At 36.2% G+C, this 15,133-nt stretch overlaps 2 protein-coding genes across 2 annotated transcripts; one reads left to right on the plus strand and one right to left on the minus strand.

Moving 5' to 3' along the window:
- Positions 1-3,921: 3,921 nt before the first annotated feature.
- Positions 3,922-4,928, plus strand: LOC110797262 (uncharacterized). The gene is made up of 2 exons (XM_022002355.2): positions 3,922-4,104; positions 4,215-4,928. Exons 1-2 carry the CDS (start codon positions 3,922-3,924, stop codon positions 4,926-4,928), a joined length of 897 nt encoding a protein of 298 aa, XP_021858047.2.
- Positions 4,929-8,165: 3,237 nt separating this feature from the next.
- On the minus strand, positions 8,166-14,173 carry LOC110797271 (cysteine-rich receptor-like protein kinase 10). The gene is made up of 7 exons (XM_022002367.2): positions 13,112-14,173; positions 11,390-11,524; positions 11,186-11,304; positions 10,358-10,568; positions 9,732-9,969; positions 9,195-9,345; positions 8,166-8,732 (listed from the first exon to the last, which is right to left on the minus strand). The coding sequence occupies exons 1-7, from the start codon at positions 13,947-13,949 to the stop codon at positions 8,412-8,414; spliced, it is 2,013 nt and encodes a 670-aa protein (XP_021858059.2). The 5' UTR covers positions 13,950-14,173; the 3' UTR covers positions 8,166-8,411.
- Positions 14,174-15,133: the final 960 nt, after the last annotated feature.

Below are 15,133 nucleotides of genomic sequence, written 5' to 3' on the forward strand. Positions count from 1 at the left end.
AAAACGGTGCGAGTATTAAGGGACGGAGGGAGTATAATTCAATGTCTTATCATATATTTACGTTTTTCAAACTAAATTCTCGAATAGCCATTAAATGAATTTCCCATTCATTTAATCTGACGATCTGTTTTATGTCATTGGTGTGACCTTGTAGGTTCAGTTAAGAGTAAGCTTTGAGCCTAATAAGGGTTAGAACTCACTGACCGGATACATTGCTTTAGCTAATTGTTTGGATCTTTTGATATTACTGAATTAATTATTCTGTAATCAATCTGAACTTTGATATTAGACTAATGCACCTTGGTTGAAGGACACATTTCCTTTAGAGAAATGTGTAAAAATATGGGTGTGTGTAAGAAAAAATGAATAAAGTAAGAGAAAGTGAATGAAAATGGTAAATATTGTGGGGTAAGAAGGGTAAGGTAGTAAATTTTCATGTCCAAAAATAGAATAAAACAAAGTATAAAGAACATTATGAAACGGAATAAAACGAAAAGTGTAAAGATCATTTTAAAACGGAAGTAGTACAAGTAAAAAAGAAAATTAAAAAATCAATTGAAACTACCAATGATAGATACAAGACGAATTTACAAATACGAAGTGGAGTACAAAAGAATAAAATGAAAAGGAAAGAGAAAAAGAGATGAGAAGATAAAGAGGTATAAAAAAATGGAAAACAAGGGCTTAATCAAAACCGGCTATTCCAATGTGCCAACAGCATAGTTCATCCATATATTTGTCAGATACATTAATTATCAGCGCGTCTCTTGTGTGATCAGCCACGCCATTAATTTGATGACGTGACGCGAGCGCACAACTTACTCGCACGAAGCTATTATAGAGAATGTTATTGACTGGTGTTACTTGACTTTATATGTTGGTATTACTTATACATTGTATTAGCGATTACTTTTTTTTTTGTTTTACTGCAGTTTCTTGAATTTCAGGTTAAAAGTTCCTTATATAGACTGATGTCACTTGACTTTCTATGCTAGTGTTATTTATATATTGTATTTGCTGTTATTTTTCTTGTTTTATCGATGTTTCATGTTAGAGGTTATAGACTTGTGTTACTTGACTTTCTATGCTGGTGTTACTTATACATTGTATTATCTATTACTTTTCTTGTTTTTATTGAAGTTTCATGTTAGAGGTTCCTTGTATAGACTGATGTTACTTGATTTTCTATATGTTAGTGTTACTTATACATTGTATTTGCTGTTACTTTTCTAGTTTTATTGTAGTTTATTAAATTTCATATTAGAGGTTGCTTGTATGGACTAGTGTTACTTGACTTTCTATGCTGGCGTTACTTATACATTGTATTCGCTGTTACTTTTCTTGTTTTATTGCAGTTTCATGTTAGAGATTCCTTGAATAGACTAATGTTACTTGACTTTCTATGCTGGTGTTACTTACATTGTATCCGCTGTTACTTTTCTTGTTTTATTGCAGTTTCTTCAATTTCATGTTCGAGGTTCCATGTATAGACTGGTGTTACTTATACAGTGTATTTGCTGTTACTTTTCTTGTTTTATTGCAGGTTCTTGAATTTCATGTTAGAAGTTCCTTATATAATCTGGTGTTACTTTATTTTCTATGTTGGTGTTACTATAAGGTTTCGTTAACCAACACGTTAAGCTAATTTATAAGTGTGAACACACCACACCATCAAGTTAATGGTGTGGCTTGTCTCATATAAGACTTGGAGATTAATTATTTATAACAAATGATCTTTTTGTTTTTGACCTGGAACCAGAGCCCCAACGTAGCTTCGTCACTTGTTCTGGACATGCTCGACATGAGCGACGTAACATGACCCCTAATTTTTTAAATTTAAAGAAAAATCAAACTGGATCGAGCAAATTATTTTTTAACCCTAGAGACTTTCTCTCCAAGTTTTCTCTCGGCGCATGCTAGACTAACGTGCACCATAGTCATGGCACGAAAACCTGGGTCGAAATCTCAGGGGAGCAAGCAAGGCAATGGGAAAGGGAAGCCTAGAGGACCATCATCAGATTCTCAAGCACTTCGAACTCGTTCTATTGATGAAGTTTTGGGAGTGGAGGCCCTAGATTTTGGATTGGAAAATGAAGTGTTCACGCCAAAAACGGGGATGCAACAACTTCAAATACGATCTAAAATGCGGGCATTCATTCAATGAATTTATGCAGGTGATAAGTGGATCAACTACTCAAGTGAATGATCGCTCTAACATGGAAATATGTACGATTTCTATACCCAATTTACAGTAGTTTGAAGAGGTAGCCATGAGTGATCATGATGATGCGACTGTTACTGATTTAATTTCTGAGTTGATTAATTTGAGTCCTGTTCAGATTGAATTAGATGATATACAGGAGGAGGCAAATTTCTGGAATTCCTCTGTTGTGTGTTATATTGTTGGTGCGAATCCCCCAATTAATGTGATGGAGGGTTTTATTCGAAGGATTTGGAGGAATTTAAAGGTAGACAAGGTGGCTACCGTGAAGAAGGGATTCTATCTGGTTAGGTTTACTACAATAGATTCGAGGGATAAAGTGCTTGCGGGCGTTATTTCTTCCATAGTAAACCATTTATTATGAAACCGTGGAGTGTGGATATGGATATGGAGAAGGAAGAGGTGAAAGTTGTTCCTATTTGGGTACAACTGAAGTTAAATTTTAAGTGCCGCAGGGAGAAATCTTTGTTTAAAATTGTGAATCAGATTGGGAAGCCTCTTAAGAGGGATTATGCTACAACTTGTAGAGATAAGATTCAGTTTGCTAAGGTGATGGTGGAAGTTCCCATGGACCAGTTACTTCCTGATCATATCTCTTTTCTTGATGAACATGGTGAGATGGTTTCAGTGGATGTTCATAATGAATGGAGACCTACAATATGTGGAAAGTGTAATATGGTAGGTCATTTGGAGGCAGAGTGTAGGAAGGGTAAGCCTAAGAGGGTATGGGTTCATAAATAACCAGCTATTTCACTTGTTGCAACTGAACCAGTGGTGGATCAGGAGGGTTTTCAGAGAGCTCTTAGGCCAATTAGAGTTAGAACCTCTAATGTTCAACCAACTCATGTAGCTAATCCTTTCCAGTTACTAGATGTAGCACAACAGGAACCTGGGGAGAATGGTGATGGAGTGGGCCAAGATATAGCAGGGGGGAACATGGGTGGATCATCTGGAAGGGGGGACCCTTCACACCCTAATGGATAGAGTGCTACGTTGGAATGTCAGGGGAATCAACTCCACTCAGAAGAAGAATGAAGTGAGAAGGTTCATTCATAAGCATGAGGTGGGGTTGGTTGGGTTTCTGGAACACAAGGTGAAGCTTTCTAACCTTGGTAAGCTTTATCAAACTGTTTTTTTGAATTGGTGTTTTACTAGTAATTCTAGTTTTCATATTGCTGGAAGATTAGTGGTAGCTTGGAAACCTGGTTGCTTCACTGTGAGTATTGTTGCTATAATAAGTCAACACATTCATTGTCATGTTATCCCAATTAGTTGCATGACTATCTTCTATTGAACTATTTTGTGTATGCTTTTAATGATAGTCATCAAAGGAAAGAATTATGGAGATAGATCAGGGCCCTTGCATCATGTGTGGGGAATTCAACAGTGTTATGGCAGTTGATGAAATAATTAGAGCACCTGTAAGACATGCTGAAATTGTTGACATTAATGCTTGTATGCATGGGTATAGTATAGAGGATATCAAGAGTGGAATTTGTACACTTGGAATAACAAAGCAGCATGGGGCAACTAGAATTTTTTCTAAATTAGATAGAGTTCTGACTAATCCAACTTGGCAAGGTGCTTACTTCTCTACAGATGTTTGTTTTCTGACTGGGGTTGAATTTGATCACTCACCTGGTTTGATTAATGTGTATACAAGGCATACATGAGGGAGGAAGCCTTTCAAATATTTCACTATGTGGAAGTCTTCCTCAAGTTTTATAGAGATTGTTCAACAGCAATGGAATCAACAGGTTCATGGAAGTAAGATATTATGTTTAGTCACCAGGTTGAAGAAAGTTAAAATAGCTTTGAAAGAGATTAACAAGAAGGGGTTTTCAAATGTTCAAGAAGCAAACTTAAAAGAAAATCAGGCCATGGTTTCTGCTCAAGAAGCCATGCATCTAGATCCTTCCAATCTATTCAGGTTTACAGAGTGCAACATCAAGCTTACTTAGACTTCTTGAAACAGAAATCTAAGGTTGATTAGATTAAAGATGGAGATGAGAACACTACTTTGTTTCATCAGAGCATTAAGAGTAGAAATGTTCAGAATCAAGTGTATAGTATTCATGGTATGGTTGGTGTTTGGGGAGATACCCCTGCTTCTGTGTCAAATGCTTTTTCGGAATACTATGTTGACCTTTTGGGAAAGACTCACGATCACATGTCACCAACGGTCAAAGAGGTTGTTCAAGATGGCCCTGTGGTTACAAATCAACACAGAGTAATCTTAAATGCACCATATACTAGAGATGAGGTGAAACAAGCTCTTTTTTCTATTCCTGGGGTTAAAGCTCATGAACCTGATGGGGTTGGCTCTTTTTCCAATAGAGATGCTTGGCATATTGTGGAGAATGATGTAGTGGATGCTGTTTTAGATGTTTTAAATCATGGTAAGTTTTTAAAAGAGCTTAATCATACTGTCATTGCTCTGATTCCTAAGACTAAATGTCCACAGAATGTGAGTGATTTCAGACCCATATCTTATTGTAATACATTATACAAGTGTATTACTAAGGTGATTTGTGGGAGATTAAGGTTAATTCTGCCTGATTTGATTTTAGGGAATCAAGGGGGCTTTGTTCATGGCAAATACATTGCCTATAACATTATGGTAATCCAAGATCCGGTGAAGCATTATGGGAGGAAAAGTGTAAAGCCTAGTTGCTTATTGAAAGTGGATCTGCTTATGATACTGTGAATTGGAGTTTCCTTTAGGAAATGTAGATGTTGTTGGGTTTTCCTCAAAATTTTGTGCATCTGATAATGGAGTGTGTTACCACTCCTATGTTTTCCATGATGATCAATGGCTCAATTCATGGGTTTTTCAAGTCTAGGAGGGGGTTGAGGCAAAGAGACCCAATGTCTCCTCTGTTGTTTGTTGTTTGCATGGAATATCTTTCTAGAATCCTTCATAGAATGAGAACTATGGGATCAGTTTAACTTTCACCCAAGGAGATCAAGCTTACTCATCTGTGTTTTACAGATGATTTTATCTTATGTTGTAAAGGAGAGTATCCTTCAATTTACTTACTGTTGCAATCTTTTAAATTGTTCTCTGATTCTTTTGGTTTGGTGGCTAAAAAAAAGAAGTGTTCAATATACTGTCATGTCTTGAGTGACACTGATGTAGTTGGAGTGGTTGAAGCATCTGGTTTTGCTAGGAGTGCTTTACCTTTCAAATATCTTGGAGTTCCTATATGTTCCAAGATGACTAAAACAGCTCGATGTGGTGTGTTGGTTGATAAAATTGTTAGGTTATGATACATATGATATTACATAAATCATGCGGAAACAACCATTAACCCAGGAATACATATTATTTACACATAATCATATAGCATAATTTAGATGCATACTCTTTGTTGCGTGCCCTCCCTAGCTGCGCCCGAACCGAACAAGAACAAGTCTTTAGGACTCCAAGTGTCGTCCCTCCGTAGATAGTCCACAGCACGTCCGGATCCGCCTTAAGATTGACCAACTAGAATCGCCCTTAAGGTACTAGAATTTTCGGCACTTTTGAGCAAGATGTGTGATTGAATTTTTCTCTCAAAAACTCACTTTGAATACTTTGAAAAAACGTTATAAATTGTGAACCCAGGCCACATATTTATAGGGGTATGGAAAGGGAATTGGAATCCTATTCAGATACAAATTAATTAAACCTAGAATCCTACAAGAACTCTAATTAATTAATTTATCTAATAGAATTAGGAATTTAATCATTAACCGAACTCTGCATGTTTTAGGAATCGTTCATGAACACAAACACTCACGCACACACACACGGCAGCCACGATGGGCCGCCCATGCGCGTGCGTGCGAGCAGCAGCCCACGCAGCGAGGCCTACGCGAGCTACAAGCCCACGTAGCTCCTGCGAGCGCTGCGCGCGCTGTGCGCGCTGCCTCGGCCTGCTGGGCCTGGCCTTGCGTTGGGCCTGGCGTGGCCTTGGCTGTTCGTGTGGCGCGCTTGGCTTGCTGGGCGATGGCCTGGCTTCGTGCTGGGCCCTCGTCCGGCAGGCCTCGTCCGATGCTTATTCGTACGATACGCTTCCGATTAAATTTCCGATTCCAGAATTCATTTCCGATACGAACAATATTTAATATTTCCGATTCCGGAATTAATTTCCGTTTCGAACAAATATTTAATATTTCCGTTTCCGGAATTATTTTCCGATTCCGATAATATTTCCGATTCTGACAATATTTCCGCTTCCGGCAATATTTCCGATTCTGGCAATATTTCCATTTCCGATAATATTTTCCGATACGTACCATGTTTCCGTTTCCGGCAACATCTACGACTTGGATAATATTTATATTTCCGATACGATCCACATTTCCGTTTCTGGCAATATCATCGTTTCCGGAGTATTCATTTCTTGCTTGTGACGATCTCAGCTCCCACTGAAACCAAGATCCGTCGATTCCGAATATTCATAGATGGAGTATTTAATGCCATTAAATACTTGATCCGTTTACGTACTATTTGTGTGACCCTACGGGTTCAGTCAAGAGTAAGCTGTGTATTAATATCATTAATTCCACTTGAACTGAAGCGGCCTCTAGCTAGGCATTCAGCTCACTTGATCTCACTGAATTATTAACTTGTTAATTAATACTGAACCGCATTTATTAGACTTATCATAGAATGCATACTTGGACCAAGGGAATTATTTCCTTCAAAAATGACATCCAGGATCAAGGATTGGAGTACTATAAATCTCTCCTATACTGCTCGAATGCAGTTGATCAACTCTGTGTTACTAATCTTACATATGTACTGGTCTCAAATCTACATTCTTCCTAAAAGTGTGCTGCATGACATAATCAAAATCTGTAGAGCTCTTTTGTGGAGTGGTTTAGCCTATAGTAATAAGCCAAGTAATATTTCTTAGGAGAAGGTGTGTTGTGATAAACATGCTGGAGGTTTAGGCTTTATGAATGTGATCTTATGGAATATTGCCAATATGGGTAAGTATGTGTGGGCTATTGCTACTAAACAAGACAATGTGTGGATTAAGTAGATTAATTATGTGTATATACAGAATGAGGATTGGTGGGAGTATCAAACTAAAGCTTCTGCTAGTTGGTACTGGAGGAGAATTTGTGTTACTAAGGAGCTGTCAAAATAGGTTTGTTCTCAAGCTGAGCTGTGCAATATGATGTTTTATTCTGTCAAACACGTCTATCATAAACTTGCAGGTAGCAAGCCTGCAGTTCACTGGGATACATTGGTATGGAACAAACTTAGTACTCCTAAACATCGCTTAATTTGTTGCTATTCAAAAAAGATTGCAAACTACTGCTACTCTAGCAAGAATTGGTATAAGTGCTTCTTCTGCTTGTTTGATGTGTGGTCATGCAAATCAAGAGCATGATCATCTCTTTTTCAATTGTCACTACAACAACAAGTGTCTTATTGAGCTTAAAAGTTGGCTTAGGATTCAGATGCATAGCTCTACTCTACAGGCTATCATCAGTAGTATCGGTCATAGAAGGTGCACTAAATTCAGAAGATTGGTTTTCTATGCAAGGGTGGCAGCTCTAGTCTATTTGATTTGGAGAAGTAGAAATAGTAGTTATTGGAATCAATCGGTTCCCACTTTTCAGAATGTATTAGCTAGCTTAAATGAAATTGTGAGGAGTACCATATTGGTAGTTATGCCTAAGAAAGTTAATAGGAAAGACCATATATGGTTTGTAGCCTTATGAGGGTGTGAGCTTACTAGATGTTGTGTTCTGTTTCAGCTCTTGTTGAGGGGGGCCAACCTAGTTGGTTCGTCTCATTTGAGTTGATTAGGTTGTAATTTGGTTGGTGGTTTAATATTATTCTTACTTGCGTACCCAAAAAAAAAAAAAACTGGATCGAGTAGTGGTTAAAACGTTGTTCTTTTATTCGCACGGTCTTGGGTTCAACTCCTATATAAGGTTTCAATTTCCAAAGACTTTCGTCTCCCCAAGTTATTGTGATGAAGTTTTTTATTTAGTAAAAATTTGGTATTTGATTTACATAATGAATTGAGCCTCGTTTTGAGAAATTCAACAGCGTCCTATAGTCATGATGTTATCGTAGCCATGACACTGAGTACAAGCAAAAATTAATACGACAAGCTTATTTTTTCTTTGAATGACAATGATCGATTAATATCCTTGAGGATCATTTCTTTCTTTGATTTTTTTTCTACCTAGGTTCCGGTTCAGTGATTGAGACGTCATTTACCGACCAAAATGCTGCCTTGCCTGATGATTGATCAGAACCAGCCTCCTTATTAGAAGCTTTACTCTTTATGAAGAAACCCGGAGCTTCTGGCACTGAAAGAGTAACCGAGTAGCTGTCTAATGTGAGCACTACTGTCGCCATAGTCGGTCTTTCATCTGCAGATTCTTGAACACATAGCAAGCCTATATGTATGCATCTCATAACTTCATCCATTGAACACGAGTCTCTTATCATTGGATCAACGAATTCCAAAGGCGTGCCATCTCTCCACTGTTTCCAGGCCTGCAAATTAAGTTTAAGTATTCTTGTAAAAACCTAATCAAATATAAGGTTAAATTATTTTTTACCACCTAAAAAAACTGACAAATTGTGTTTTACCATCAAAAAAATAAAAATTATTTTTTACCACCTAGAAATAAAATAAAAACGTTGTGTGAATTAATGGGAAGTAAGGGAAAATTGTAGCTTATATACATGAAAATCGTGGGAGAAGAAAAGGAAATAAAAAATATAGTCGTTGATATGAAATCACATAAAGTTTTTGTCCATATTTCCGGTTAAAAGGTGATAAAAAACAATTTGTATTTTATTTTTAGGTGGTAAAAGACACTTTTTATTTTATTAGGTAATAAAAAACAATTTATCAATTTTTTTAGGTGATAAAAAACAATTTTACCCCAAATATAAATAACCCTTCTTTTTTGTCCCTCGATCAGGAAAGAAAATATTGAGAGTAATACTTACATAGCATAAAAGGTCCTCTGCTTCCCCTGATTGATAAAATGTACTGTTTCTTTGTCCACAAATAATTTCCAAGACTAAGACTCCGAAACTATAAACATCCGATTTGTTAGAGAATTGACCATGCATTGCATACTCGGGGGACATGTAACCACTGCAAGAGAAACAATATCTATTTAGCAAAACTTTCAACCTTTTAATCAACATACCAACAGCTACTACCTTCGTTTCATAATGATCTTTACTCTTTAATTTTAGTCTGTTTCATAATGCTCGGTATGCTATAGTTTGAACTATTTTGAGTCATGAAAATAGACCATCTTATACCTTTATCCCACAAAATTTACATCTTTAATTCCAGTCACTTTCTCTTATTTAATCATTTTTGTCTTACACTCACTCACTTGTTTACATTATATCTCTTGCATGCTCAACATGCTCTTTATATCGTGATTTGTACTATTTGTGCAAATAATAATAACTGTAAAAATCATTATAAAACAGAAATAATACTAGTTCAAATGCTAGAATTATACTCACTATGTTCCAACAACCCTGCTTGTGTTTCCTAGGCTTTGATCCACTACAAAGAGCTTTGCCATGCCAAAGTCTGAAATCTTAGCATTCATATCGGCATCCAACAAGACATTACTTGCCTTAAGATCTCGATGTATAATTCTTAGTTGAGAATCATGATGGAGATAAAGCATCCCTCGAGCTATGCCTCCTATAATTTTGTAGCGCATAGCCCAATCAAGTAGTCCCTGAGTTTCAGGATCTGCACATTATAATTGTTGTGCTTAGAGTAAAACAAACAAAACAATGTGAAATCAAGATAACCATAGGAAAAGTTCTCGACTAAAATGCAGGAAATAGAATTTGTATCTTTAACGACAATCTAATTACGACGGGTCAAAATTCCGTCGCAAAAGCCTTTTGCGACGGGGCTAGCAACCAAACAATGACGGGAATAACCATCGCAAATGTCTTTTACGACGGGTTTACGACGGATTTACGACGGGATTTTCTATTAACGACGCCCCCCTTTTATGATGGGTTTGCGACAGGAAATCCCGTCGTTAATCAACGATTATTGGCCTTTCGCGACGGGATTTCCCGTCGTTAATAGTACAATTTATTGTAGTGTAATAGAAAATATATTGTACCGTAGAGAAAATTGTCAAGGCTCTTGTTGGGCACGTATTCGTATATGAGTAACTTTTCTTGCCCCTCGAAACAAAATCCCAATAGCCTCACTAAATTCCTGTGTTGAAGTTTGGCTACTAATAAGATCTCGTTTTTGAATTCTTGTAGTCCTTGACTAGAGTTTATAGACAACCTCTTTACTGCTATCATCCTCCCATTCGAAAGTGTACCCTGTGGGACAAAGGCATAAACATACCAAATCAATAATACAACCTAAACAATCTCGATCCGTTTCATTCATACGGTCGACATAATTAGTCACATGTGATAAGGAAATTCAACAAAAAAATACATATCGCTAAAACTCTGTTTTCTCAACTCTTGCGGAGAATCTACTAATTCTACATCAGCACAAATTAGAAAGTAAAACCGGTTGTATGTTGTTCTACATGCAACAGAATTAAAGACATATTTTTACAATTAAAAAGCACATTTTTACGATTAAAAAGATCATATTTTCAATTTTAAAGCATATTTTTGCAGTTTAAAAGCACAATACTTTTTTAGAATAATTCATTTTATTTTGCGATTGTATTGTATTCAACAATATGTTCTTTTATAACAAATGTGTTTTTTTGTCTGTAAGAAGTGCTTTTAATATGTAAGTACGTCCTTTTAAACAATATAAATATGTTTTTTAAAGCATTAAAAGTACAAAACAACTCGATTGTATGTAGCTCTACATGCAACCAAATGTATCCAACCAATTGATACATCGGTAAATTAAAAAAAATGTTGGACATCCTAAAGCAAAATAGAGATAGTGACGCATTTATTTACTTGCATACCTTATATACACCGCCAAATCCTCCTTCGCCCAATTTATTCTCGATGGAAAAGTTGTTTGTTGCAGACTGAAGCGTTGCTAAATCATATTGCAAGGACTCGACCGTTGTGAAATCTTCATCTTCAACATCATCCAAAGAAAACATGTCTTACAATTTTCACATTGGATCAATGGATGGAACTTAACACGAGTATAATCAACTTACCAGTTTCAGCAACGTCATAATTCTTTGTTTTCTTGTTTTTGGCGCAACAAATGCATATAACAAGTAATGCAACCACAGTAGCTACAGTTATAGGAATTACAATGGCAACAATCACAATCGTTGATATTCTATTCCCTGCACAGACACATAGGAGTATTATACATTTATACAGCACGAGAACCACAATTTTTTCTATAAATAAAGGATAAATTGTATTTTACCACCTAAAAAAAATCGAAAGTTTGGTTTTTACCCCCTAAAAAATGAAACCTTATATTTTACCACCTAAAAAAAATTTAAAACTTGTTTTTTACCACCTGGAAAATGGAAAAATAGATGAAAATGTTATGTGGGAAGCCACAATAACGGTAATACTTCTGATATGGTCTATTCTTCTATGATTTCATGTACTTAACTCTTTTCCCTTCCCCCGCTTCTTTATCTTCCATGAATTTACATATTTTTTCACCACCATTAATTCACAAAATTGACAAAATTTAATGGAAGTAAAGAGATAAGGGTGAAAGAGTGAAAGAAAATCACATAAGGAGTGTAAATAATTGAAGTAAAATTGAATTAGGTAGGCATATATAAAGGTTCATCTATTTTCTTCATTTTCTGCTGGTAAAAACCATATTTTAATATTTATTTAGGTGGTAAAATACAAGTTTTAAATTTTAAGGTGTTAAAAAATAATTTTTCGATTTTTTATAAATGGTAAAAAATAAGTTTTCCATAAATAAATGGAGTTTATTACGACCCAAACCTCAAACCAGAAACCGATAGAAGAGGAACGTTTTTTGAAGTAGAAAACATAAACATTGGTTCTTCCTCAAACACATCCTACTTTTCGTCGAAGTATGTTTTTCAAAGATTTTCATACTTTTGTTTATTCCATTTTTGGCAAAGAAAAATCTCTATTTACAGCTCGTTTATTCTTAATGTTAGACCCCATCAAAAGGCGTTAGAACTTAGAAGTAATGCTCAAAATTAGTGTATTAGTGGTCCTTAATTATTGTGCCGGGCTACGACAAAAAGTTGTCATTATCATATCAGACCAAATTTATAACTAGAGTCAGTAATAAACAAATTTTCATTTCATAACCAAAAAGTGAAATGAGAAAGTTTTAACTTGGAAAATCAGATATGGAGCATAAACTGTTAAATACTGTATTTTGAAATATAAAAAACGAAATTTAGAAACTAGATTAGGACGAGAAAATTTCTATCCTTAGGATAATATTAGCCCCACTATATTGCTGATGGGATTCAAAGCTAATCTACCCCCAGGATTCCCTAATCAAATGAACGGATTACAGCAAGATCATTCATTCTCATGAATATGTGTTTATCAGAAATATGAATGAAAAATGTAATCAACATTAACCTTCCGCCTTAGGTTAAATAGGAAAACAATATGGCAATTATAAAATAAACGCCTCTGATATTATCCGATTAACTTAAATAATTAATTAACATTTAATTAATTAAAATATTAATAACCGCAAGAAAGATTAATCGTAATATAGTCATATTATTAACCCAATACTGGCAACCAAGCCCAATGCCCCACTTGGCCCAATGACTCAAGCCACGACATATTTCATAAGTCAAGCACATGGTCATATTTAAAGACATGCAAAAGTTCATATTTCTTCCATGTGGAGAAAACTCTCCACATAACAAAGTGAAGACTATCATATCTAACATAAACTGACTTACCACGATTAGAATTCGTAGCGGGTGGTTGTCGAGGAGGCGGTGGCGGCAACGGCTGAGGTGGTGGGGCGGCTCGGACAACCGACGACAAATTAAAGAACGGATATATCTCATATCGAACAGCACAACTAGGCTGCAAAAATTGGGCACCCTGATCAACCCTGAACTGTCGAATACCATAATCCAAACAGCTATTACAATCACTAGGACTCAAGTCCGGCGTACACTGTCCCAACCCATATACCGTTTGGAAAATTGTATAATTTACAAAAGCCGTCGCAAACTTCTTCAATGACCCTCCACTCGCAGCTCGAACAGCAATATCGTTGTTCATCATATCACCCAAAAGTTCCGTAAATCGGGTGGTATTCCCCGTTACATTATTCGAGTTCACCAAGAACACTACAGGGGACGAGTCCCTTTGACCGAAAAACGACTCGTTCGAGTACCTTACGATACAATTGTCGTACCACATGATAGCAACTTTTCGATTAGGACAATGTGTTGGGAAGTCCGTGGTGGTGGCGATGGTAACACAGGTTCTGCATGTGGTGGCGTTCTGATCACCACGACAGAGGAAGTGGCCGTAGACGGCTTCGCTGTTGGCGTTGTTGTTGCGTGAAACGGCTTGATGGTAGCCGTTGGGGTTGGTGGCGTTGGAGGCGAGATAACGGAAGACGGTGTTGAGATTGGTTTGGTATTGGCTATTGTTTGCGAACATAGTAGTGTTCGAGCAATCAAAGCTAGTTTGTGCGTTTGTTGATTTGGAAATCAACAATAAGATAAATATTGGCAAATAGATTGAGAAGAATACTGAAAACCATCTTATTTCCTTAGTCATTTTTTGATTTTTTTGATTTTTTTTTTCTGGTTTGAGATCAAATAGGTAGCTTGAATATTGATTTAAACCAGAAGTTTTGATAATTTAAGTCTTTTTTGTTGAAGTAAAGGGACGGGTCAAACACACTACACTAGACTATTAGAGTGATGTGACCAAAGTTTATGATTTTCAATGATTCAAGTGTGTAAATTCTTGAGTTTGGTCCTACAAAGAAAATGTGGTGACGGAAAAACTCTAGCATTATTATTTGGATTAGTCATTGATTATTATACATGGGTGATAGATTAGTCTACCGTGGACATAGTCAATTAGAATTTTCCAGGAAGTAGTCTAGCAGATTGGGACAGATGATAGGTGTTTTTAATAAATAATTTTAGTAATTTGTTGTATTCAATAGTTGATATTGACCTTCCCTAATTAGTTTAGAGATATTTCTTCAAATAATGACATTTTAGTTTTTGGAAGCCAATTTTTCTGCCAGTTTAGGTGCCATGATTAGTTGTATATTTGTTCCGCATGAAGTGGAAACTGAGAGGCTCAGTCTGAACTTACTAATGAGGTATATTTTGGCACTACAATAGATTGTACTACTAACGATGGGAAATCCCGCCGCTAAAGGTCAATGATTGTTGATTAACGACGGGATTTTCCGTCGCGAACCCGTCATAAAAGGGAACCGTCGTTAACCCGTCGTAAAAGATATTTGCGACGGTTGTTCCCGTATTTGTTGGGTTGTTATCCCCGTCGCAAAAGCCCTTTTACGATGGGATTTTTTACTCGTCACTCTTAGGTTGTCGTAAAAGATACAAATTTTTGTAGTGTGCATGGTAACAACGTAAAATACTGAGTCGTAGAAGTGAACTCATCCTGAGTGTACACATGCTTCAACAACTCCTTTGTATTTACATACTTCGTATTTTATTGTACTCACACCGTCCGTAAAAGATTGTCTATTTGATTTCTCGTGGTCTCTAAGATAAGACTTAAAACGTAAATAACTCTAATTTTACAACGTAAAAAATTTAAAATGTTGATATTCCGCAAATATATATTGAAACAAATCTAAAGCCCCACATGACTATATTATTTCTTATAGGCTAAAGAGAATTCATGGTCAAAGTTTTTAAAGTTTGACTTAAAAAATCACAATTGGGCCGGCAATTTTTTAGGGACAGAGGAAGTCA

Source organism: Spinacia oleracea, chromosome 6, assembly GCF_020520425.1.
Source record: "Spinacia oleracea cultivar Varoflay chromosome 6, BTI_SOV_V1, whole genome shotgun sequence".
Lineage (NCBI taxonomy): Eukaryota > Viridiplantae > Streptophyta > Magnoliopsida > Caryophyllales > Amaranthaceae > Spinacia > Spinacia oleracea.

Excerpts from the sequence above, each read along its gene's own strand:
- LOC110797262 (XM_022002355.2), top strand. The coding sequence starts at position 3,922 with ATGTGGAAGTCTTCCTCAAGTTTTATAGAGATTGTTCAACAGCAATGG. Across the intron at positions 4,105-4,214 it reads TAAAAGAAAATCAGGCCATG|ATTAAAGATGGAGATGAGAA; the intron begins GTTTCTGCTCAA and ends AAGGTTGATTAG.
- LOC110797271 (XM_022002367.2), bottom strand. The coding sequence starts at position 13,949 with ATGACTAAGGAAATAAGATGGTTTTCAGTATTCTTCTCAATCTATTTG. Across the intron at positions 11,525-13,111 it reads CGCTACGAATTCTAATCGTG|GGAATAGAATATCAACGATT; the intron begins GTAAGTCAGTTT and ends GTGTCTGTGCAG. Across the intron at positions 9,346-9,731 it reads AGCAGGGTTGTTGGAACATA|TGGTTACATGTCCCCCGAGT; the intron begins GTGAGTATAATT and ends TTTCTCTTGCAG.